At 36.2% G+C, this 21,427-nt stretch overlaps 1 protein-coding gene across 5 annotated transcripts in view; it reads left to right on the plus strand.

Moving 5' to 3' along the window:
* TRAPPC8 (trafficking protein particle complex subunit 8) overlaps window positions 1–21,427 on the plus strand; it is a 69,643-nt gene that overhangs the window by 45,740 nt on the left and 2,476 nt on the right. For 3 of the 5 annotated variants that reach the window (XM_026119582.2, XM_026119577.2, XM_026119579.2), the window contains 13 exons: window positions 937–1,014; window positions 1,376–1,502; window positions 2,669–2,826; window positions 3,306–3,748; window positions 5,352–5,496; window positions 6,823–6,919; window positions 7,753–7,821; window positions 7,929–7,969; window positions 9,540–9,725; window positions 10,331–10,432; window positions 17,564–17,611; window positions 19,074–19,219; window positions 20,824–20,913. In XM_026119582.2, coding sequence (XP_025975367.2) covers window positions 937–1,014; window positions 1,376–1,502; window positions 2,669–2,826; window positions 3,306–3,748; window positions 5,352–5,496; window positions 6,823–6,919; window positions 7,753–7,821; window positions 7,929–7,969; window positions 9,540–9,725; window positions 10,331–10,432; window positions 17,564–17,611; window positions 19,074–19,219; window positions 20,824–20,913 — 1,730 coding nt within the window. The remainder of the gene's footprint in view (window positions 1–936; window positions 1,015–1,375; window positions 1,503–2,668; window positions 2,827–3,305; window positions 3,749–5,351; window positions 5,497–6,822; window positions 6,920–7,752; window positions 7,822–7,928; window positions 7,970–9,539; window positions 9,726–10,330; window positions 10,433–17,563; window positions 17,612–19,073; window positions 19,220–20,823; window positions 20,914–21,427) is intronic. The other 2 variants (XM_026119578.2, XM_026119581.2) reach the window with 1 other exon arrangement.

The following is a 21,427-nucleotide window of genomic DNA, read 5'->3' on the forward strand; positions in this document are numbered from 1 at the left end:
ATATCTGTTAAGAAATTTACTGTAATAAGTAATGTAAAGGTGCTTGAGGCTAGGCAAAATGCTTTTTTGTGATTTATTATGTATAAATACATTTTATTGTATGCTTATTGTATGTTTAGTACATGCTATTTTGCATCACGTTAACCTTGACTGACTGAAATGACTTGCACTGTATCAAATATCTATTTTTTTAATCCTAGCCACATTATACTTTGAAGTGTGTGCTCTGAAAAACAGGAGTGCTGGTGTGGCATGGGAACCTCTTGGTATCTTGATTAGGAGAAAAATGAAAATGTGTTTTAATAAAAGTTAATTTTTTAATACTTTAGATGACCTAATTATTATATGTAATTTGTTACTTTAACTAGTAGGACCAATGCTTCCCTCTTAGAAATATGAAAGTGAGAACAGTAACTAAGTTTTAATATATTCTGAATATTACAGTAAATTCCTTGATAACTTGGTTTCCTGGTGAAAGTTGTGGTTGTTTTTTTTTTTTTTTTTTTTTTTTTTTTTTTTTTTTAACATCTTGGTTTCTAAAGGTGCTTTAAATACTTGCCAGAGTTTCATATAAATCTGTCTCAGTGGCTGCCATACACATTCCCTTCTGTTACAGCCTGAAATACTGCCTTAATGATATTTCTGTGAGTATTAGTGAAATTGATTGGGAATGGCTCCAATTTATACTGATGCATCTTAAATTTCTCTCTGAAGTAGGTCTTGACTGAGCTCTGTCTAACTGCTTCTCTAATTCAGAAAGCCTCAGAGTATGGACATACAACTTCTGCTGGTCCTAATTGTTTGCAGTTTGGAATTCATGTTTTTTTCTTAAACATGTTACCAAAGCTGCAAGCACTAATATTTATAGCAGTTTGTGTCTGTTTCCAGAAATATCTGAAAAGCTTCTTTTTCTCTTCTCTCTCTCTCTCTCTTCAGGGTACATGTGGTGATGATGATATGATAGGGACTGAAGCAATAGCAGAGTTTCTAATTAATAGTGAGGAGACAAAAGTGGTAAGTAGTATACTTTTTTCAGTGTTAACCTTTGCAGCTTCAGTCTTATTTCAGACCTAACCAAAGTTAAACTTCCAGTACTTCATGCATCAGTAATACATTCTGCCTTTATTAAAGTTTGGTGTTGTCACAGTTTAGGACTTCTTTCATAATGTAATGAATACTTTTCAGCTGGACTGGTCTAGTAAATTCTGTGTATATAGAAATTTCAAACCTAGTGACTTGTAGTTGCTATATGCAATTGCATCAGACGTGACTCTTAAGATAAATATAGGTGTGGGTATCTTTAGTAATTGGACATTTGAATGTAATAATACTTTTTCTTTAGCAGCAACAACAAAAATCTAACATATCTCCACAGGCAAGACTAAAGCTCTTTCCCCATCAAACAGGGGAGCTACATATTCTGGGAGTCGTTTATAATCTTGGCACTATTCAAGGTGCTGTGGCATTAGATGGAATAGATCCTTCTGTTGGATTACAGACAGGTAAGTATATTATTCCCTTAAACTGTGTGCCTGTGGAAGGAGGAGACAGTGATTCTTCAGGGTTAGAACTAAATTCTGTTTAATTTGATGATCGCGTTATGAGGGTTTCCTTCAGGTTGAGATGGAAACAAAAGAAATTCATAAAACTGGCATCTGTAGAAATCCCATGAGAAGGGGAAGCTGGAGTAGAAGGGGAAGTAGCTAGTTATCTTTGTTGGAACTTAATTCCTTTTAAATTTAGAAATTCTGAAACCATTAAAAATCAAGTTAAGTATTCCATGTATGCCATGTTGCATCTGTAACACCTTTTGACTCCTTTGCTGCCACTTCTGGCTCTTAGTTTAACCTTTACCCCCCCCCCCCCAACTTTTTTACTAGTATTGCTCTGAAGTTCTTTGGTATAGGTTCCCAAATTTAAATTTGGTTGATGGGACTTCTGTCTTTAAGCATTTCACTTTATTTTGGCTATCTTTCCTTTATATTAAAATATAAATGGTTATTACTTGCATGTCACTGCTTTTGTTGAGTTGTTCACCTGAAACGCTTTCCCATAGGGAAAACTTAGTTGTTGGAGGAAACGGGATTAAAACAGGTATTCGAAAGTGCTTAAAAGAAATAATGAAGCTTGGTTAGCTGTATACAGATGCTTTTTGTTCTAAAGACTTATCCATAGTGTAAGCTTTCAATTTGAGCAGTGGTAGCATGTTTTGATGGAGGAAAAAAATGTGTTGGGGTGTGTGTACATGTGTTGTCCTTCCCCCCTCCTATCCCCCCCCTCCCCCCGCCCTTGGCACTTAAATCAGAAAATAGAACAGGATCATCTTGACTCTTTCAGCAGCCCCCTGCCACCCCAAATTTGGCATCTCTATTCTCTTAGGGCTCTATACAGTTGTAGTCCCACTGTTAAAGGGCAGAGCAAGTCCGAAACAAGACATTTGACTGTCTGAACTTGCAATAGCAAAACATTTTGCATGACAGTGAACTGAATAGTTTTGTCTGCAGTGATGCTTAATCAGTGAGCATTGTGTATTGCCCAATAATAGAAAATTCAAAATGATTTTTACAATTGGGGAGGGAAATTGAGATTAATACTCAGCAAAATTTAGAAGTTATTAAAAAAAAAAAAAAAAAAAACCAAAAAAACTACTTCCTAAAACATGTTTCAGGGAAGTTTGTCTCCAACGGATTGTCTGTACGAGGACGACAAGATTTAGAAATCCAAGGGCCTCGACTTAATAATACAAAAGAGGAAAAAACATCTATTAAATATGGACCTGATCGACGTTTAGATCCTATTATTACAGAAGAAATGCCTTTGTTGGAGGTACATAGCTATTTTCTATTGGTAATTTTGAGCAAATTTTGGAATCTGAAGATATAAATGTAGTTCTAACCAAAATGTCTAACCTTTGTTAATGTCTAAAGTTAATTTCTGACCTGTCAGTGCCAGACTTGTATTTTCTTCAAGTGAAACTTGAAGTCTCCAAACTAATACCCTGCTGTAATTGTTCTATTCCCTTTAGAATTTTAGTTGGTGAGGGCTTTTGTAACCAAATTACAAGAGAGGAGCGGAATGGGCAGATTTTTTTAATTTTTTTGCCATTCTTCATCTTGAATACAGTCCATAAAGTTGTTTAGTTCAAACACTGGTTTTCTTGCTAGGATTATGTAATGGATGGATTGTTTAAATCTGATTAATGATAACACCCTATAGTTTAAAGTTGGTGGTGGTGGTTTTCATTCTTGTTCATAACTTGTCAATGTTCAGGTTTTCTCTCCTCTTTCCCCTTCTCTCCAATACAGGTGTTCTTTATAAATTTTCCTACAGGGCTTCTCTGTGGAGAAATCAGAAAAGCATATGTAGAATTTGTGAATGTAAGCAAGTGTCCCCTTACTGCCCTGAAGGTTGTGTCCAAGCATCCGGAATTTTTTACTTTTGGTGGAAATACTGCTGTTCTAACGCCACTAAGTCCTTCAGCTTCTGAAAACTGTAGTGCTTACAAGACTGTTGTGACAGATCCTACCTCTGTGCGTACAGCACTGCTGTCTTCAGCTTCCTGTGTAGACTTTGGGGTTGGCACAGGAGGTCAACCAGAGGTGATACATGTCCCACTTCCCGACTCTGTTCTTCTTCCTGGGGCTTCAGTGCAGCTGCCAATGTGGTTACGAGGACCAGATGAAGAAGGTGTCCATGAAATTAACTTTTTGTTTTACTATGAAAGTATTAAAAAACACTCAAAAATGTGGTAAGTTTTTTAAAGCTATTTTTGTCATACTTAATAATCTGTTATGTTTAACTACACGCACTGTAAACATAAGTGTTACTGAATTTCTCTGAATTACTGTGGTGATGTAAAACAGTGGCCTGTTATCTGCTATTCTAAGTTTGTGCAGTCTAAAAGCAGTAATCTGTTTTCTGCTATGTGATCTAACTTCTAAATGAAATTACATAGACCATATTGCTTCCATCAAAGTGCCAAATCACTCTTTCTTGGTAATTCAGGAGTTGATGGAATCCTGTTAGGACAGGCTGTGTTCATAGTCAGAGTTTCTTGGGAAGCACATCCCTTTCTCTGAGCAACAGGGGAGAAAATTCATGGCTTCATTTGTTGCTTCTACATATTATAAAACAAAATCTTACCTACTTTGAACTTAAGATTTCTGTCATCAGTTAAAATGTGGCTAGTGATTATATTATGAAAATTATTCTTTTTGGAAGGGTTACAAATACCATGTTTGTCACTTGCATGCTATTGGGATGCAGAAGGACAGTGAAAAAACCCTAGAAGGCCTTGTTAAAACTAGAGGTATTAGTTCAGTTAACTAGCTGAAGGACAACTTTCTCAGCTTGCTCTTCTTTCTATAGCTCCTTTTTGGACCATTCTTGAGACAATGGATAGTTGAGTTTGACACCACAAGCTAGCAAATAGTGTTTTCCTTGAACTTTACTTCAAAGGGAGTGAGATGACTTTTGTTATGCTACTTATCCTTAAGTCCCTCCCTTGTCCCAGGCTAACAAAGCTCAGGAAGTCTTGCGTATTCTCCCATAATTTATAATTTTCTGGCAGAGGGAAGTCACTCCATTTTATCATGGAGCTGTATGTGCTAGAATCATTCATCTGGAGAACACTTTGGCGATGTCTGCATTAACAACTAGTGCAGAGTAGGAGTGAATCTGTAGAGTGGGTACCACTAATTTCTCCTCCAGAGACTTTTACAAAAGGCTTGCTGGCCTGAAGGTTGAGCTTGTCTAGATGCCAATGGGAAGAGGACAGAATAATGACAGTTATAAAAGTCAGCTTTGAAAATCCTCGTTTCAGGGGAGTTCTTTGAATGCAGCCATATTCTGTCTTCATGCTTTAAGTATTTATGCAGCAGATATGACTAGTGGACCTTTTAGAGTTTATTTGCTTAAAAACTGTATTTCCCATAATACGTGCTGGCATCAAATACTTAATTACATCCCTATGCCAGTAAATGCCTGTTTGCTTTCTCTAGGCCAGCGGTCCCATATCTGAAATGCTCATGATGTATTTTTCTTCATGGTAACATCTGAACTTTCCCTTGGTATTTTTAACAGGCTAAGACACTGCATGTTTGAACAGCACGTTTTCAAATACCTATCCATGCTGCATAGTTGTCTATGCTATACTGTCAAAAAGACAGTATGTTAAAAAGAAAAGTATCTTTTCAGTGGTGGAAAAGAATAAGCTGTCTAATGTCCTTAATAACAATGGCAAATGAAAAAGTTAAACTTCTTGATGAGAGATTCTAGATGGCATTCTTGGTTCTGAAGAATGTCTTTTTCTTCTCTCCCCTGCTCCCCTCCCCTCTTTGTCTTCTCCTTAGCCACAGGGTATTAAGGCACACTGCAGTTATTTGTACTAGCCGGTCTCTGCATATTCGAGCTACTGTCTGCAGAAGTAATGCACTTGAAGATGAAGGCAAAGGGGATAATATGTTGGTGTTTGTGGATGTAGAAAATATCAATACTGTAAGTTCATATTAAAAATAACTATATTGTTCTTAAGTTCAGCAGATATATAAATGTCATCAGTAAAGCCAATATTGAAGTAAAACCTTTCTTAAAGCCACTTCGACTGGAAACGTTAAGTAAACCTTGCACATTTAATCATTCCAGTTAATGTTAGTGCTTCTTTCCAACAGTAAGTCATTGGTCAAAACTCACTGCAGAAATTTGCTGTAACATTCTCTTCATGTATTACAGTACCGTGAGTCTTTTCCTTGGCCTCCTGTAGGATGACTTATTTTAAATTCATACATGTTCTTGATGCTCACAGCTTTCATGATGGTTCTGAAAGAAACACCTTCGCCCTGCCTCTTTCAGTCAAAACACTAGCATGGTAGAATTAATGATAACCTGAAGTCAAAACTTTTACTCAAACTTGAAGGAAGCATCCTTGTCTAAATTTACTAGCCAAACTCTTAAACAGGTTCCCACGCGTATAATCCAAACATAGATGTCTGTTGTGGTATGTTCACTTAGCACAGCAGATGAAAATATTTCAGTTTTTCATACTACAATATTTTAAATTGACTGCTTTTTGGTAAAGCTGCTGCAGCTTTTTGAACAACAAAGCAGAGTAGTTTAATGCTCTACTTAGAGCTCTTAAGCATTTAACCTGTTAGCTGAATCACTGACCTGATAGGTCATTTAGTGTTAAAGGTATGTAAAATCTGATGATCTTCAGCTACTAAAGTGAATATTGCCCAAGCATTCTTTGAGGAGGCAGGATTGTATTATAAAGTACTTACTAAGTTAACTGATATAACATTCTATGCAATTAAATTTTTGCTACTGCCTCACTGTTTCCAAAAAAGAAAAGCAACAGAAAAGCTGCTTTTCACCATGTATGTATGTAACTGCTTTTTGAAAAAATAAAAAAAAGTTACTGAATGATCTAGCAAGTTTGCTGAAGTCATTCTGGAGGACTAAGTGGCCTTGTGGACAGTGTTCTGCACTGGAGTCAAAAGCCTAGGTTTGATTAGTGGTCTTTAAATTTAAAAAACAAAACAAAAAAAAGTTTGCTGCTTTTTCTTCACTGGACTTTTGTTTCCTTCTCTTATTGTGGCCTTGTTTACTGGAACTGAAAGTTGCTGGGGGCTGGCATTATTGTTTGTTGTTACAATGGGTCTTTAATCTCTTGTCTCTCCTTAATACTATATAACAGATACAGATGATGTGAAAGAGGTCTTAAAGATTCCAACCCTGCCACCTTGCCATAACCATTTACTGAGCAATGCAGAACATGAAAACTGTGATTTGTCTTGTTTGACATCATCTTTGTCTCTTCCTTAGAGTGAGACCGGTGTTAAAGAATTTCATATAGTACAAGTTTCAAGTAGCAGCAAGCACTGGAAGCTTCAAAAATCTGTTAACATCTCTGAAGACAAAGGTTTGTGGCTTTGTTTCTTTTAAATCATCAAATGTATGGGTAGTCCAGCTTCTGCCTGACAGAATAGTTAAAAGAATCTTATAAGGAGTTGAATTTGTCTTTAAGAATGATTCAATTATAAGTTATTTGTCCCTTTCAAACATACTATAGTTTTTTTTCTGTTACTGATTCAGGAGGAAAGTACATTGAAAAATGGTTTCAGAGTTCATTAGTCTAAGTAGTGGTACTAATCTATGTGTAAGTTATTTGGGTGATGTAGAGAAATCCGTGTCTGAGTTGGCAGATAATTTGCTTTACAGGAAAAATGTGACAGCATTCCTTTACCTTCAATTATTTGTATCAATGTTAATTTAACTAATCCAACAGAATATTTGATAAATGCTGTGTCCTGCTTAAACTAGTACAACCTGCTAATTTTTGAAAAGGCTAACTAACTAGCCCACGCAAATTTGGGGTGTGTGGGGGAAGTCTTACAGTATTTAACAAGTGCACTAAAACAATGTTATCCATACATCACTGACCTTTTACATACTTGACCATGAGTCTAAATATGCTGACCTCCTCTTGCATTAATGCTGAAGGGTGAATTTTGTCTTCTGTTCCTTCATTCTTTCTTCTTACCCTCTTTATGTATTACAGCTCACTTACTGCTCTAGAACTAGATGGATGGGGCCAGCAGAAGAAATATCTTTACTTTTTTGCAGTTGCTCTGCTTAATTAGATATCCTTAAGTTTCATGAGTGCTTGATTTTTTGCAAAGTGCAGAGGCTGACTTGGATACTGACTTGGCTGACTTGTTGAGGAAAAAACATTTGTAACCTTTTTTCTTTCAGATACTAAACTCGCTAGCAGAGAGAGAGCAAAGTTATGCTTTAAAGCAGTAAGATGCAAAAACTCAGAAGGTAGGTTCTTAATGTGGTAACTTTTGAAGAAAATAAGATTTAGATACTGCATGCTGAAGTTGTGACTTTTCAATGATGCTGAAAAGCCTTTTCTTTTTATCTCTTAGAAAATTACACGTTTGCAGACATTGTTTTTGGAAATGAACAGGTAAGTGAACTGGTGCAACTGCATATTTTATCTTGTTATAAATGCCTGCATGTAAAAGTGTCCCAGCAAAAGCCTTATTATCTTTTAAAGACAAAACACTGCTTTAATGGTTGGGGAAGCTGGATTTTTCACCTTAAACTCTTTGAGGTCAGCTGCTCTTATACAAATACATTACAAGGTATCACAAGCTAGTAGTGGATAATCTGGAAACTTCAGTTGCCAGCTCTACTGCCGAGCTACTTTCATGGGAGTATATTGAGATACTAATTTTTTTCCTTCCTTTCAGACTCGTCAGAGAAGTTCTCAATATTTCCCATTCCGTTATTTTTTAGTAGAGATCTGTAGATGTCAGATTCTTAGTCTACTGCTTTTTTAAATTATTTCTTACTGACACATTCTAAAAATAATCTGTAAACCTCCAATGAATATAGCTACCAGAATTGAAAGCCACTAACCTGGGTTGCAATCATTTCAGGAAGTCCACTTCTGTAATTCCTTAAATGGTTGAGATTCCAGAGTACCATGCCTCTTTAATCTATTTAAGTCCACAAGCATTGTCTGAAGAAGAATCCTTTTAGCAAATGATCTTGGTACAGAGAAAGTTTCTCCAAAACTTGAGAAAACAGGCCATTCAAATCAGGACAGAAGTCTACACTAGTATAGTGGATTTAGGTAGCTACATGTCAGTACTGAATTGTTTTATGCTGAGTGTAAAAGCCAGCTACAGAGATGGTAAATGTAAAAGCCACTGCCATTCTACTTTGTAGTTATATAAGTTGAGTTTAGAACTAAAAATCTGAGGCAGATAATCAGTGCATTTTAAAGTTGGATGAGCTTCAGGGACTTCAGCTTTCTTAGGAAAATATTCCCCAATGGGGGGAAGAAGAGAAAATTACCTTCCAGACAGTTGCTCAAAAGGCAGGCTCTTTCACCTGATGGGAGGGTTCTCCTGGTAGAACAATTGCCAGAATATGCTGTTGCAGAGCTGTTTGCTTACTGCTTTCCAAAGGGGAGCTGTTAGGAAATGCTTTTTTCAGCAAGTGTTTGGTATTGGAAAATGTAAGCACAAGTGACTAAAGCTTGACAAACAGCACAGCATTTCTGGTTGTGCCACTTATGTGGAATATGCTATACTCTGATCTCTCCTATTAGTAGCAAAATATACATTCCAAACATTGTTGAATACTCCTAGTTAACTAACCTGAGGGCATTATTAATAAAGCAATAATGATTTGCATGTGAGTTGCTAGAAAGCTGGAGTCTATCTTCCAAGCTATGCTTGGTATATCAGGGCAGGCTGTTTGGTAACAGTCATAGCTCTTAATGAAAGGTGGTTAGTCATAATTAAGGCCAGTATTTTATGATTCTGTTCTATATTATCTTTCAGGACTCATTATATAGGGCTAACCTATGTTACAAAGAAAAGTGTAAAAGCTAAAATGTGCTGCATCCTGTAGGTCTGTAAAGGATTGCTTGAGAATGGAACTAAAATACTACAGTGAGTTCTGTTAAAGAGTAGCTTGTATCAACTTTCAACCTGTTCTGAAAGCACTTTCTTTTTCTCTTGCAGATAATAAGTTCAGCCAGTCCTTGTGCAGACTTTTTTTTCCAAAGCTTATCCTCTGAATTTAAAAGAACGCATGTGCAGTCTCATACTCACACATCTCAAAGGGCTGTGAAACAATCATTTGATGAGGCAGTCAGATTAATACAAAGGTGTAGTGAAGTGGATTTGAACATTGTTGTATTGTGGAAGGTATGTATGGTGGTAGCCTTTTTGCACTGTTTTTGTAGTAACTCGGTTATGAAATAGCAGTAGTAGAAATCATGGTGTGGCATGGCATCCTGAACTTTCAAGCATACTCATACAGAACTTAAACAGATGTACTTTTGTCTGAAATCATGCGAACAAAATTTGCTATCAAAAAGCCAAGACAATTTTCATTGCTGTTACTATAATAAGTATGCTTAAATGGTATTACATTTTTCTAGATGTGTGCATTCCTGCAAATGAGTTCTCTCTGAGCTCTTCTGAACTCTTAGAGTGTGAGGTTCATTAATACTTGCTTTTATCATAGAATTCTAAGAGTGACTCAGTGTGCTTTGAAGAGGATTTACCAGAATACAGCCACTTACCAGAACACAAATATTAAATAGTGGAAATGAGCAGTCTCAACTTCAGCAGTTGTCTGTGCTTGCAAAGTTAAAATCATATGCATAAAATACGTAGGTCATGCTAGCATTTAGATTTTGAACAGTACGAGCTCTTCCACTTAATTTAGTGGGAAATCAGCAATTCTATATTATGAAGTTTATGATAGTTTTTGGTCTGCTAATGTTTTTGCTTCTTATATTCTGTAGGCATATGTTGTGGAAGACAATAAGCAGCTTATTTTGGAGGGCCAGCATCATGTTGCTCTTAACACTGTTGGGAAGGAGGCTTTTTCCTTTCCTCAGAAGCAGGTAATTTAGTACAAAATCTTTCTTTATAATTGCTTTTTTCCTAAAATGGACTTGACTTGTTCTTAATTGTAAATACAAATAAATGGAATAAATCTGGGTGCTTTTGTAGAATCTAACATAAGATTTGAGTTATTGTTAAACGACTCAATTTGCTTACTTCACATTTTTGTGGTATTTGATTAGTCATCTGTGTAGAAATAGGCTTAGATTAAAGAGGAGAAAGGCAATATACAGGTAATGTATAACCTCACAGTTGTTGAAATAAACCGTTCTCTGGTATTTCAGACTGGAACTAGATGAAGAAAAGCTCATTAGTGGTATTAAGTCAAAGTTAGCATGGGTTATTGGTATTAGTAAATTAGTAGAATTTGATTTTTCTTTGAAGCGTTACAAAATCAAAATAACTTTACTATTATATACAATTTATAAGTAAGTGTTCTTCTAAAAAGTTAGAAACCAGAAGAGCAGAATTGCTGGGGCAGTAAACAAGACACTGAAAGCTCTTGTTGGAAGAGATCAACTAATAATGTGTTACTTCATTTCTAAATTTTATAATCTGTTCAATTACGCAAAGAAAATAGCATCTGTAACAAACTGGTCTCCTGGTACATGTACAGCTTTTATAGCTGTTATTGTTACAAAAGTTTGTGTAAACATGTATGCTGGATGCAGTTTCTGTATATGAAGACTAACAGGCAAAATAAAAGCCAAGTCTTGTACCTGTTCAGTCTTTTGCTGAACAATACAACCCTGTTCCTTCTTGTTTCAGTGCCAGCTTCTTATTTGTTTTTTGCCAATACTGCAAGCTTCATATAGCTTTCCTTGAGCACTCAGACAGGTTTGCAATAAGAATTACTCATGCACTTCAGCAAGCACACAATATTAAGAACAAATGTGACTTGGCTGTAAAATATCGTTTTATGCTGTAACGTAAGTAGTGGATTTCTTTGAACTGAATTTGTACACTTGGCTTTGGTTCATAAGCCTTTAAATATTTCCCATCATTAAGAAGTCTTTCTGTTTAGTTTTTGTCCTATGAAAGATCTTAGACTGAAAGGGACGTATTGTTTGAGGTAAACTGGCTGCTATTCATTGGCAGTGAAACATAAGAAAATCTAAGCTCTTGTCTCTGAAGAGTGATGTGTGTGTTTCTTTATACTTAAGCACAGAAATTTACTTACTCTGTGCATATGTGGGCTCAAGCTATGGTGAACAATACTATACTGTATTACCTTAACTACCCACTCAAGTTGGATGAATCACACCTGCATCCTAAAGTGAACATATCGCTGAACTTCAGACATGCTAGAGATCTGTGCTTCGTCTTGACTATATTGGAGTTCTAGATGTCTGCATCTGATTCAGTTGTGTAAAGCTAAATGAAATTAATCCTGCCACCAGTGCCAAGATGAACCCTCAAATTGTTTTGAGAAATGCATGTTACCACCTTAGCATTCACCCTCTATAACCTCAATTTCACATCATACAGTTGGTACAATGTACATTGATCATATTCACTTTCATCAGTGTAGCTAATGAATTTCCAGGATGTTGTAAAGCATCCTAGGCCTTATGTGGAAACAAAGCTGCATCTTTTGAATAAACTGAAATATGATATTTTAAAAGTAGTACTAGTTGTTTTATTAAATGCTAAAGTCCTGTGTCCTCAAAGTAGCCAAAACTCAGGTTTGACTTAGACTTTAAGAGCCTGTAATCTCAGTACTGCTGAAGACTGAGAAATAAAATATGCTCACATACTGCTTTTTTATGGGCATTCTGTACCATGAGGAGACTAAACAAACTCTTCTGAGATGGAAGTGAGGTATAACAAATTAAGTGATCTGAGACTTTGCATCAGTTAAATATGTGGAGTAAATGAAGTAAAGAATTAAAAGAATCCTCAAAAATGGGAGTAAATGAGGCTATGTGGAAAAAATGTAGTTCATCTATTAAGATTTGTCTACTATCATTGAATTATCTTACTCTTGCATTAAGGTCACACAAGCAGTGAAACAGGAAAAAAAATCAGTACTTCTAACTTAACATTTGCAGTATTAGCTTCCAGACCCAGACCTGTAATGGAATAGTCAAATAATTTGTCTTGTAAGTCTTTATTTATTCTCTCTGTTATCAGCTGAGTTAGAAACTCAAGACAGTTTGAGTGTTTTGGGCTGATAAAAGTTAGCTGTCTTCTGTGGAATAGACAGTAGAGGGAGATGGAGATGCATGCTTTTTACCAATACTTTATAAAGCTCTTAAGTGATGCAAGGCTGCTTAGACTTGAAAAATAGACCTATGTGCAGATTCTGAACAAGGTGTCACAGAGGATGCAAGAGTCTGGTTCACTCCCTCCATTTTTTTGCTAACCTACTATCTGTTCCTCATTTTTTTTTTTTCAGTAACTTTTTTCCTCTTGAATTGAATTGCTTCCACTTTCTGTATGCTGTAGTCACCAGTAAAGAAGTCTTTGTATTTCTGACTGGCAATACAGTATTCCTCAACCAAGAAGAGCAATCTTAGAATAGACATGAAGAAAACACGAACAAGATAGAAGGCTGGGCAGCAGGGGGAAATCTGAAAAGTTACTAAAATCTTAGTTGAGTTCCTCAAATAACTACCTTGAGCAAATTTAGATAGTTCAGTTTTTGGTTAAAAACTGTATACTGATTGGTTTCTATTGCTTTTGCTAATTATTGTATATATCTGAGATGAATTCTTTGCCTACCTCAAGGATTTAGTTTGGATTTATCCAAACTTCTAGAACCCCTCAGAGAAATAAAGCTACAGTAAAGCAGTCCTGTAGAAGAACCAGTAGAACTGTATTTATTGATGCTGTCACGTTTTTCACATTATTTTGGTAGCTGCTGGTAGATTATCATTCATAGTGTCACTCATTTTGAATGCAGCGTCAAGATAGGACAATGCAAGTGATAGCTCTGGCTCTTTTTTGAGACTTAAACTTTCAGTGAGTGTTGTCTTAAGAGAGCCTGAAGAAATGAGCTTTGCAGTTCTGCAGTGTCAAGCTGGTATGTTAATTTAGCATAAGTCCTCTTAAGGTTTCCAAGCTAAGATGTTAGACTGCACTGATTGAAAGGCAAGGACAGGTATTTTCTTCTGTTTACCTCAATGTGAAAGATGTGATGGATGCAGCAAGGATGTGGAGTAGACAGCAGGATGTGATTACTCCTGCACCACAGCAGCATAACTTGCAAGAGCATTTGATTGAAATAACAATCACTGGTTGTCAAGAAAATGACAACAGAAAACTATAAATTTTACATGGAACCTCAAATGCATGTGCTTTATTTACTCTTTTACCATATGCATTCAGTATAGAATTATGAACTCTTAATTCTAACTGAGACAATGATAACTGTACCCCTGAAGCTTACTGGATTTTTTTTGTAGTTGAATACAGTTAGTTTGTGGGTTTGGTTTGTGTGTTTTTTCTTTATTCTCTCACACTGTAGGGTTTTTTGAGCATAGATTACTGGGCAGAGTAGACTTTTTTTCAAGTGATTTGGTGAAGTACTTGCATCTTTTTCTTCTAGGAGTTTGGATTCAAGTTAAAGCAACGTTTACAGAATATTGACACAGTTAAAACATTTGTTCACACATGTAAAGCTCTCTGAACAGTCAGGAAAGTATTTATCCTCCTATCTTTCCCTCACTTCTAAATATTAAAAAAAAAAAACTGCTCTTTTGGTACAAGCAGGGCAAAAAAAGCTAAATACAGCTTTCCTTGAACCAGGAATAGAAAGATTTCAAAGTGATAAATTATAGTCTCTAGCAAGGATATAACACTTCATGTAGGAAGTTAAACTGAATAGGTGCTCAAAGGGTAATAAAGACTAGCTGGATTATTTGCAACTAAGGGCTGTTGTCTTTGACAGTGACACTGTTATGAGTCTGTTTTGCTTCTTTTGAAGCTTATTTCCTCTTTGAATTGGGTTGTATTAAGTGAAGGTCAGAATGTAACTGCATCCAAAATGCAACTCCTGTCCCTTGAGCTTTTGACCTTGCTACTGTCCCTTAGGAAGGGGAGAGAAGAAAGTTGAAGTATTTTAAACCTCTGTTCTCAGTCTGGGCCCATCTTCCATATCACTTACAGCTTCGTCTCCTAGTTTGCTTTGGCAAATTCGAGCCAAAAGTTTCCAAAGAAAAAGCAAATTCTAATATGGTGGGACTGAAATAATAGTGTGGGGTTGGTACATCTGCTGTACTTTTGATTGTCAGACACTTCATGCTGTGGTTGATGAAAAGCTGTCTATTGGAGCTGTCATTTCTGAATGCCAGCATGTTGGAGTAGTGTGCCTTTATATCTGAAACTTGTTTCATGCATGTGAGTTTACAGTTAGCATCGAGTGAAGTCTAGAATGGGATACAAGTGTCTGCGAGTGTTTTTGTTTAGATTAGGCATGTGTTCTTGAAGATACTGTCCCCAGGTACAGCCTTTTATTTTCATGGTGAAGTGGTCTTGGAATGCACAAACTAGATTCCTTCCAGACAGAGTTAATCCAGATGTGTTCCAGAACTGCATATCATATGCTCTGGGCTGCTGATTCAGTCCTGAGGATCAGACCAGTGCTAGTCCAAAGTAAAATCCATGAAAGATGGTGTGGATGCTGGCTTCTTGGTACCAGCTGTTTCACTTCACAAATCTAACTTTGAGTTGCACTGCTTCTTAATATAGATGTAGCTTAGTGACGCTACATCAGTATGGAAGCAGGAATTCTTGAAAGGCATGAGAGGTGTAGGGTTCAAGTAACTTTTTTCAAATGAGTTACTAGAAGTGATGTCTTGTGCTAGTTCAGTGTTTTGTATGGAGTATGGGGGGAAATACCTCAACATGGACTGTTGGAATGGATTTAAGGCCGCCTTTAAACCAACTTACTGAAGGGAAAGTGAAATTCTTAAGAGGAAACATAAGCGTTGAAGTATACATTTTCTTTGTATGAATTAATGTACCTATTACTGTACCAGCTTGAGGACTGGCTTTCCTTACTGTCATATGAATAAAATTTCAAATAGCTGACAAACTGACACCTACTTCTTTATCAAGTGTTAGACTCTGGGGCTATAATATTTCTGTGTCTTAAAATACATGCTTAAATGTTAATTGCTGTCTTAATAAAATACTACTCTGGAGAATTGTTTCATTGGGTTAGGAGCTAGAGTAAATATATGAAAGTCATATGGTCAAGAAAAGCCTTAAAGCCTGGCTTTAAAAAAAAATGGAAGTTTGCTATTCTAAAAATGGGAAAGGGTGGAAGAAAACTTCAGAGCTCTTAATTTCTTGTTTTTATTTCGTTGCTTTCAAGTGTCTTGTCCGTCTTCCTTTCTATACACTTGGGATTGTTCAAGAGTTTCCTGTTTGGATCTCCTCCATGCTATGCATATTGGTCCTTAACACTTAATTAACCATGTTACTAATGTTTTGACTGTCTCAAATTGGTGACTTACGGAAAAAATACTGCTGAATTTCCACACAGCTTTGAACTTAAATTATGTTTATTTTTCTTCATCTGTTTAAGACTACATTGACCCAATAATTGGGTCGATTTGTTTCTGAAATGAAAATCTTAGAGTTGTCTAATACTCCACAACAGTTTGAAAAATCCTTTAAAATATCTGAATGTGAAGATATCACTTCATTCACTTGATAAAAAGGAATAACATGCGCTTTGAAACTCCATCCATGTGTTATGGGCAGACCTATCTATTACATCTATGGTGTAATGCAGAGATGCTTTTAATTGGGTATAAATTTTGACTTTTCCAACTTTAATTAGCATAGTAGTTCAGTTGCATGAGAAATCTAAGATCATTGTGAATGATTAACATGCAATTCTAAAAATTCAGTGTAAGGGTAATACATGACTCTGAAGCAAGGTAGCAAAAATCAGACTCTAAAGATGCTGGCTTTTTTTGTGACTAGTCAAAAAGTGACAAGGTTATTTTACTTGAAACAGTAAGCATATATCTAGTTTTAGGTGTGTATGTCTGAAGCTGTTATTTGTAGATGAGAATCACTTGTGCAGTAAAAATCTTTCTTGAAAACAAACAACTTTCCTAATGTTAATTGTACAGTCTTGCTGCTGTTGGAAGGCAGTTGTGGAAGAGATGTGGGTCTGTTGCTACAGACTCTATTGTACATTTCCATTGGAAAAAAAACTAAACACAGCTGCAGAATAAAAAAATTACCTACAATTCTTCCTACTTCTTCTTCTAGTTCTTTCCAACCAAGTCCATCTGTACCATGACCAGTGTGGATGGATGAGACCTTCAGATATACCTTAACATTTTTTTAAAGGGAATATCTTAACCATTGTTTTGTTGTTCTTGTCTGGAATATATGGTGCTTGTTGTGTACTGGAGTCCATAGCGCTTCTGGAGGCTTTGCAAGGGTCAAAAAGTTGACTTCAGATGTCAGAACTTGCTTTCTTAATGGCAAAAACATACTCTGTTTGGACTGGTATTCTAGGGGTGCTTTCAGCAACAAAATCCCACCCATTTGGTTCTTGTTTTTGTTTTACTTTGTTTCTAATTGTAAGTGACTGTGAAAGTCTTAGAACTTGAGGCTGTTACCTTCTTGGAGCATATCCTTGAGGGGAGGGTACAGGTGCCCAAATGGGTACGGGCATCTTTTTTGTAGCCTTGATTCAATTTCCCAAGTTCTAGCATAGGGATAGAGTCTAATGCATCCTTAAACTTAGCATTATTTATTAGCGGTCTCTAGGCAGCTCCCTGATTTATATGTAGATCTTCTGGTTATCATTTGGAGATGCTTAACTTTCTCCTAAAGCATTGCCTAAGAGAATCATGGCTAAATGCTACTTTGTCTAGAACACAGGCTGAAAAATAAAGTTACAAATAGCTAGACTTTGAGCAACCTTAGAGATGCAGATATCTTTATCTGAGTCTGACCCCTAGAGACTGACTTGAATTAAGGTTTAACTCTGATGTTAAATTGTTAGTCTTACTGCTTTCCAGTCATTCAGTAGAAATGTAATATTAGAAGTAAAGGTTTGAAGCATTAAAGACATTCTGCCTTTTCATCAATAAATGTTCCTGCTGCTGTTCATGATGTTGTTGTCTGTAGAGATAAACCTTCGTATCTGTCTTTTGTAGGGTTTAAAAAAAATACTCGGGAATTCTGATTGGGAGGACTTGGAACAGGTAATTCACTCTAGGGAAAACTGTAGCATGTAGGATATTGATGTGTTGTTAAAAAGGGCATTGAATAATCAGTTGTACTATACTTTCAGGGGACAGATCAATTTAAATGAAAACCTATAATCTAAATTTGTTAATTAGGTAGTACCTAATCTCTGACCAGTATTTTTCATGCTGTCAACTTCCATCAAATTAGATGCCCATAGGATAGAGAAGAAACCCCAAATTCGTTCAAGCACTTAGTGGATATATTTCACTGTTACTGTGAAATATCTTTCTTGTGCCTCAAATTAAAAGGAATTGGAACTTTCTTAAAATGTAAAGGAAAGGATTGCAAGCTTGATAAAACTTCTGAAGTTTTCTGGTTATACCAAGCACAGGCAAACATTGACTGTGATCACACAGCTTGCAGAATGTTTGCTGACTTCACTGTCTCACTGTCTGTTATTCAGTCAGGTTTTGCTGCCTGTAGTGCTCGTTTTCAATTTATAAGGCACAATCCATCACCCTTAGACAAAAAGGAGACATTGTTGCACTGTACTGATGACATACTAGTGTTTCTAAATCCTCCCATAGTTAGTAGTTACTGCTATGTTTATTGCTGCAAATTCTTCTTTTTTCTTTTTTCTTCTAAATTTGGACTTTTTGCACAATAGATTCGTAAGGGAACAACGAAGGGTAGGCACTTCCTCAGTAAATCCTGCTTGCAAAACAGATTAGATGATGATAGAGTTACAGTAGTACTCTGGTGCTGGACCAAATGCAGCCCGATTTGCTTTCTTGGCACTGCATCTTTCTGCGTCATCTGATTTCTTCTGCTTCAGAGATTGAGTCTGCCCATAGGGCTGGGATACTCCCAAGTAGAGTGTCACTGCTTGACTTGGACTTTCAGCTGGGGACAAGGGAAGATAACTTTCACATCTGTGAGAGCTTGCTATACAGATCTTACTCTGCCTTGGTGTGCCCTTCAGTCATTGTTAGCATGTTCCCATAAACTTCTGTGTGTTGTTTGCTTTATGGTGGATCCATTTTGGGGAGCTTTGCTATTGGCTTTCCTATTGTGAACATTACCGATGCAGTGCTTGGGTTCTTTAGAATTGTTGAGTTGGGAACTGTTCAAATGCTGTCCCTTTCTTCCTACTTGAAACAAAAATAAGTCCCGTCCCCCCCCCCCCCCCCCCCCCCCCAGCGTGAGCATGTTTTGTGAAACATGCACAGATAGTGTTTTCACAAGTGACTGTAAAATCTCTTGTCTCAAAAGAAGCTCTTGAATAAGTCATATCACTTCCTCCTCTAGGACACTAAATACTAAATACATGGGGAAAAAATTGTAAGCTTCATAATGATGTAGATTTGTGTCCTGGAGTTATTAACCGAAAATTTTAACTTCTTTGACTGGATTTCTTGTTGTGTTGCACAGTACACTCGTATCAATGTTTTAAACTTCATTCTGAATTTATTTTAGGAATTACCAGAAACAGTCCTTCTAAAGTTTTTTCGACCAGAAAACACCCCAGTACCTGCAAGACCAACACCAGAGCAGCTCTCCAATCTTATCAAAACCAGGCTTCATTATCCAGAGTCTTTTAGTCACTCATTTCATCAAAAAAGGTTAGTGTAATGTTTCCTGTAGAAACTGTTGAAATAGCGCTAATTTGATATAAATCGTGTTGAGAGATACTATGTGAATTATGCTGCAGAAGATGATAAAACTGTATGGTGGACAAAGGTGAAATGCTGCTGAATTTTGAAACTTTTACTGTTTCAGGGTTGTATATGTGAAATGAAAGTTTTTCTTAAAGAAACAGGCTGTATTACTGCAATTCAGTTTAATATTAACTAGTAAACCTATCGAACTTGCTGAAAGTAAAATAAATATTCTGCTGCCTTTCCACTTATTTTTGGGGGGAGGGCAAAGGAGGAAATAGTGTAACTACTCTGAGGAGCTAGACAGAAAGTAACCTGGTAGTTCTAAGTTTAAAAACTGTTAAAATGTCTACAGTATCTGGCTTATCAGGATTAACTGAGTGGTTCTGATCTGTGTTGTAAGGAAAGGTGGTAACAGTTTAGATCACTGGAGCTTTTCTCCCAGAAGAATCTCAAAAATAACCCTTGTAAGAGAGCAGACTGCTAGAGTGGATTAGTTGGAACCTGTAAAATCTTGACTTTTTCACAATTAAAATGAACTGAACAAAGCATGCTGGATTCACTTCCAGATAGGAAATGAATTGTTTTCTAAGCAAGAAGATACCTATTTAGGTTTGTGTTGTTCAGTCTGAACTCTATCATGTTCCACTGGCATTTAATTTAATTTCAGTTAATGTAAGTAAGTTGCCAAAACAGAGGGTTTACTTTATGAAGTGGCTTAATTTGATAACTGTTATAAAGCATGTATTATTCCCATACCAAGTTTTTATCTTATTCAGTATAATTTCCAGTGTGAAGAAAAGAGGGGAGGGAAAAAAAAAAACTTGTCAGGTTTAGGATATTTGAACTGTTAAGCAAAGGCAAGGAATTCTAGTGGTGCAAACCACTTCATACATAAATAGAGCTATTTCAGCTGCAGTAGTTCATACATCTGTCTGTAACAGTCTCATGTCCTTCTGGCTGCCATGCTATTTATAAATAATGTCATACTGATTCTGTGTATGCAAAATATCAGTGGACCGCATTAGCTGTATTCAGAGTGGTGGCTTTAATTATCACCAAATGTGCGTGCTGTCTCGGCTTCTGCTGGGCATTGTTCTGGCTAAAACTTTACGGTGTCAGATGCAAGCAATTCGTCTACAGAAGGCAGTGCAGAAGAGAAGTGTCTAGTGAAAATATTTTGAAGAAAATGTTCTGAACAGCAGTTTAAAGACCAGCATGCTGGACCAGGCTATCTCGTTGTGAAACTTCTCTTGTTATACATCAGTATCTCTCCTGTATTTATGCTTGCGTTGATCTTTCTCAGTTGGACAAAGGAAGGTGGTAACTGAGCTGTGGCTTAGTGTTTGCCTCAATTTTTAGCTTTGATATAAATAACTAGTGAATGTAAGTGGCTATATTGCAATGTATGCTGTCTCAGACAGATGTATAATAGACAACTACATGTTAATTTTACATTAGTTGAATTCTTAAAAGTCTATTTAAGAGTATAGTTAAGACTATTCAGAATAAAGCTTTTTCTCCTTAAAGCTTTTTTTCCTTAGCTATTAAATTATTTCTCTTCACAGCCTCTGTCTAGTACCTGTCACTCTCCTACTTTCCAATTGTTCCCAAGCTGTTGTAGATGTGATGATTGATTTACGGCATAAAACAACAAGGTAATGTGTGCATATTATTTAATACTTTCAGAGAATGCTTCTGGATTTTAGGAAATCTTAAAATGTTTTAAATGTGTTAAATATCTAGAATAAGTCCCCCCTGCCAAATGGTTTCTATGGAAGAACACAAGTTGTTAAAGACTTTATATGGGAGTCTTCAGTCACTATTCAGTTTTTGCTTTGCTTCTGACTGCTATTAAGGAAGAACCTTGAATTGTGACTTCTGAAGAGTTCAGTTAAACTTTGCTAGTTAAAAATATTTCCATATTTTTCCAGAAAAAGACCTGCGAAGTACTAGCTTCTGCAAACCTACATTTTAAAACATGTTGTTGAATTTCTTTCATTTTAAAATATCAAAAGAATTTGTAGAGATGACCTTTTGAAATTTAAACTTAAGTATTGTTTCCTGAAATATGATTTGGTGTGTCACAATGTCACAGAATCTTAAATGTTTTTAAAATCTCCCCTAGGTTTATCATCTGATTCTTATGACTATGGATTTTTGTTTGGAGCT

The sequence above is a fragment of the Dromaius novaehollandiae genome, chromosome 2, assembly GCF_036370855.1.
Source record: "Dromaius novaehollandiae isolate bDroNov1 chromosome 2, bDroNov1.hap1, whole genome shotgun sequence".
NCBI lineage: Eukaryota > Metazoa > Chordata > Aves > Casuariiformes > Dromaiidae > Dromaius > Dromaius novaehollandiae.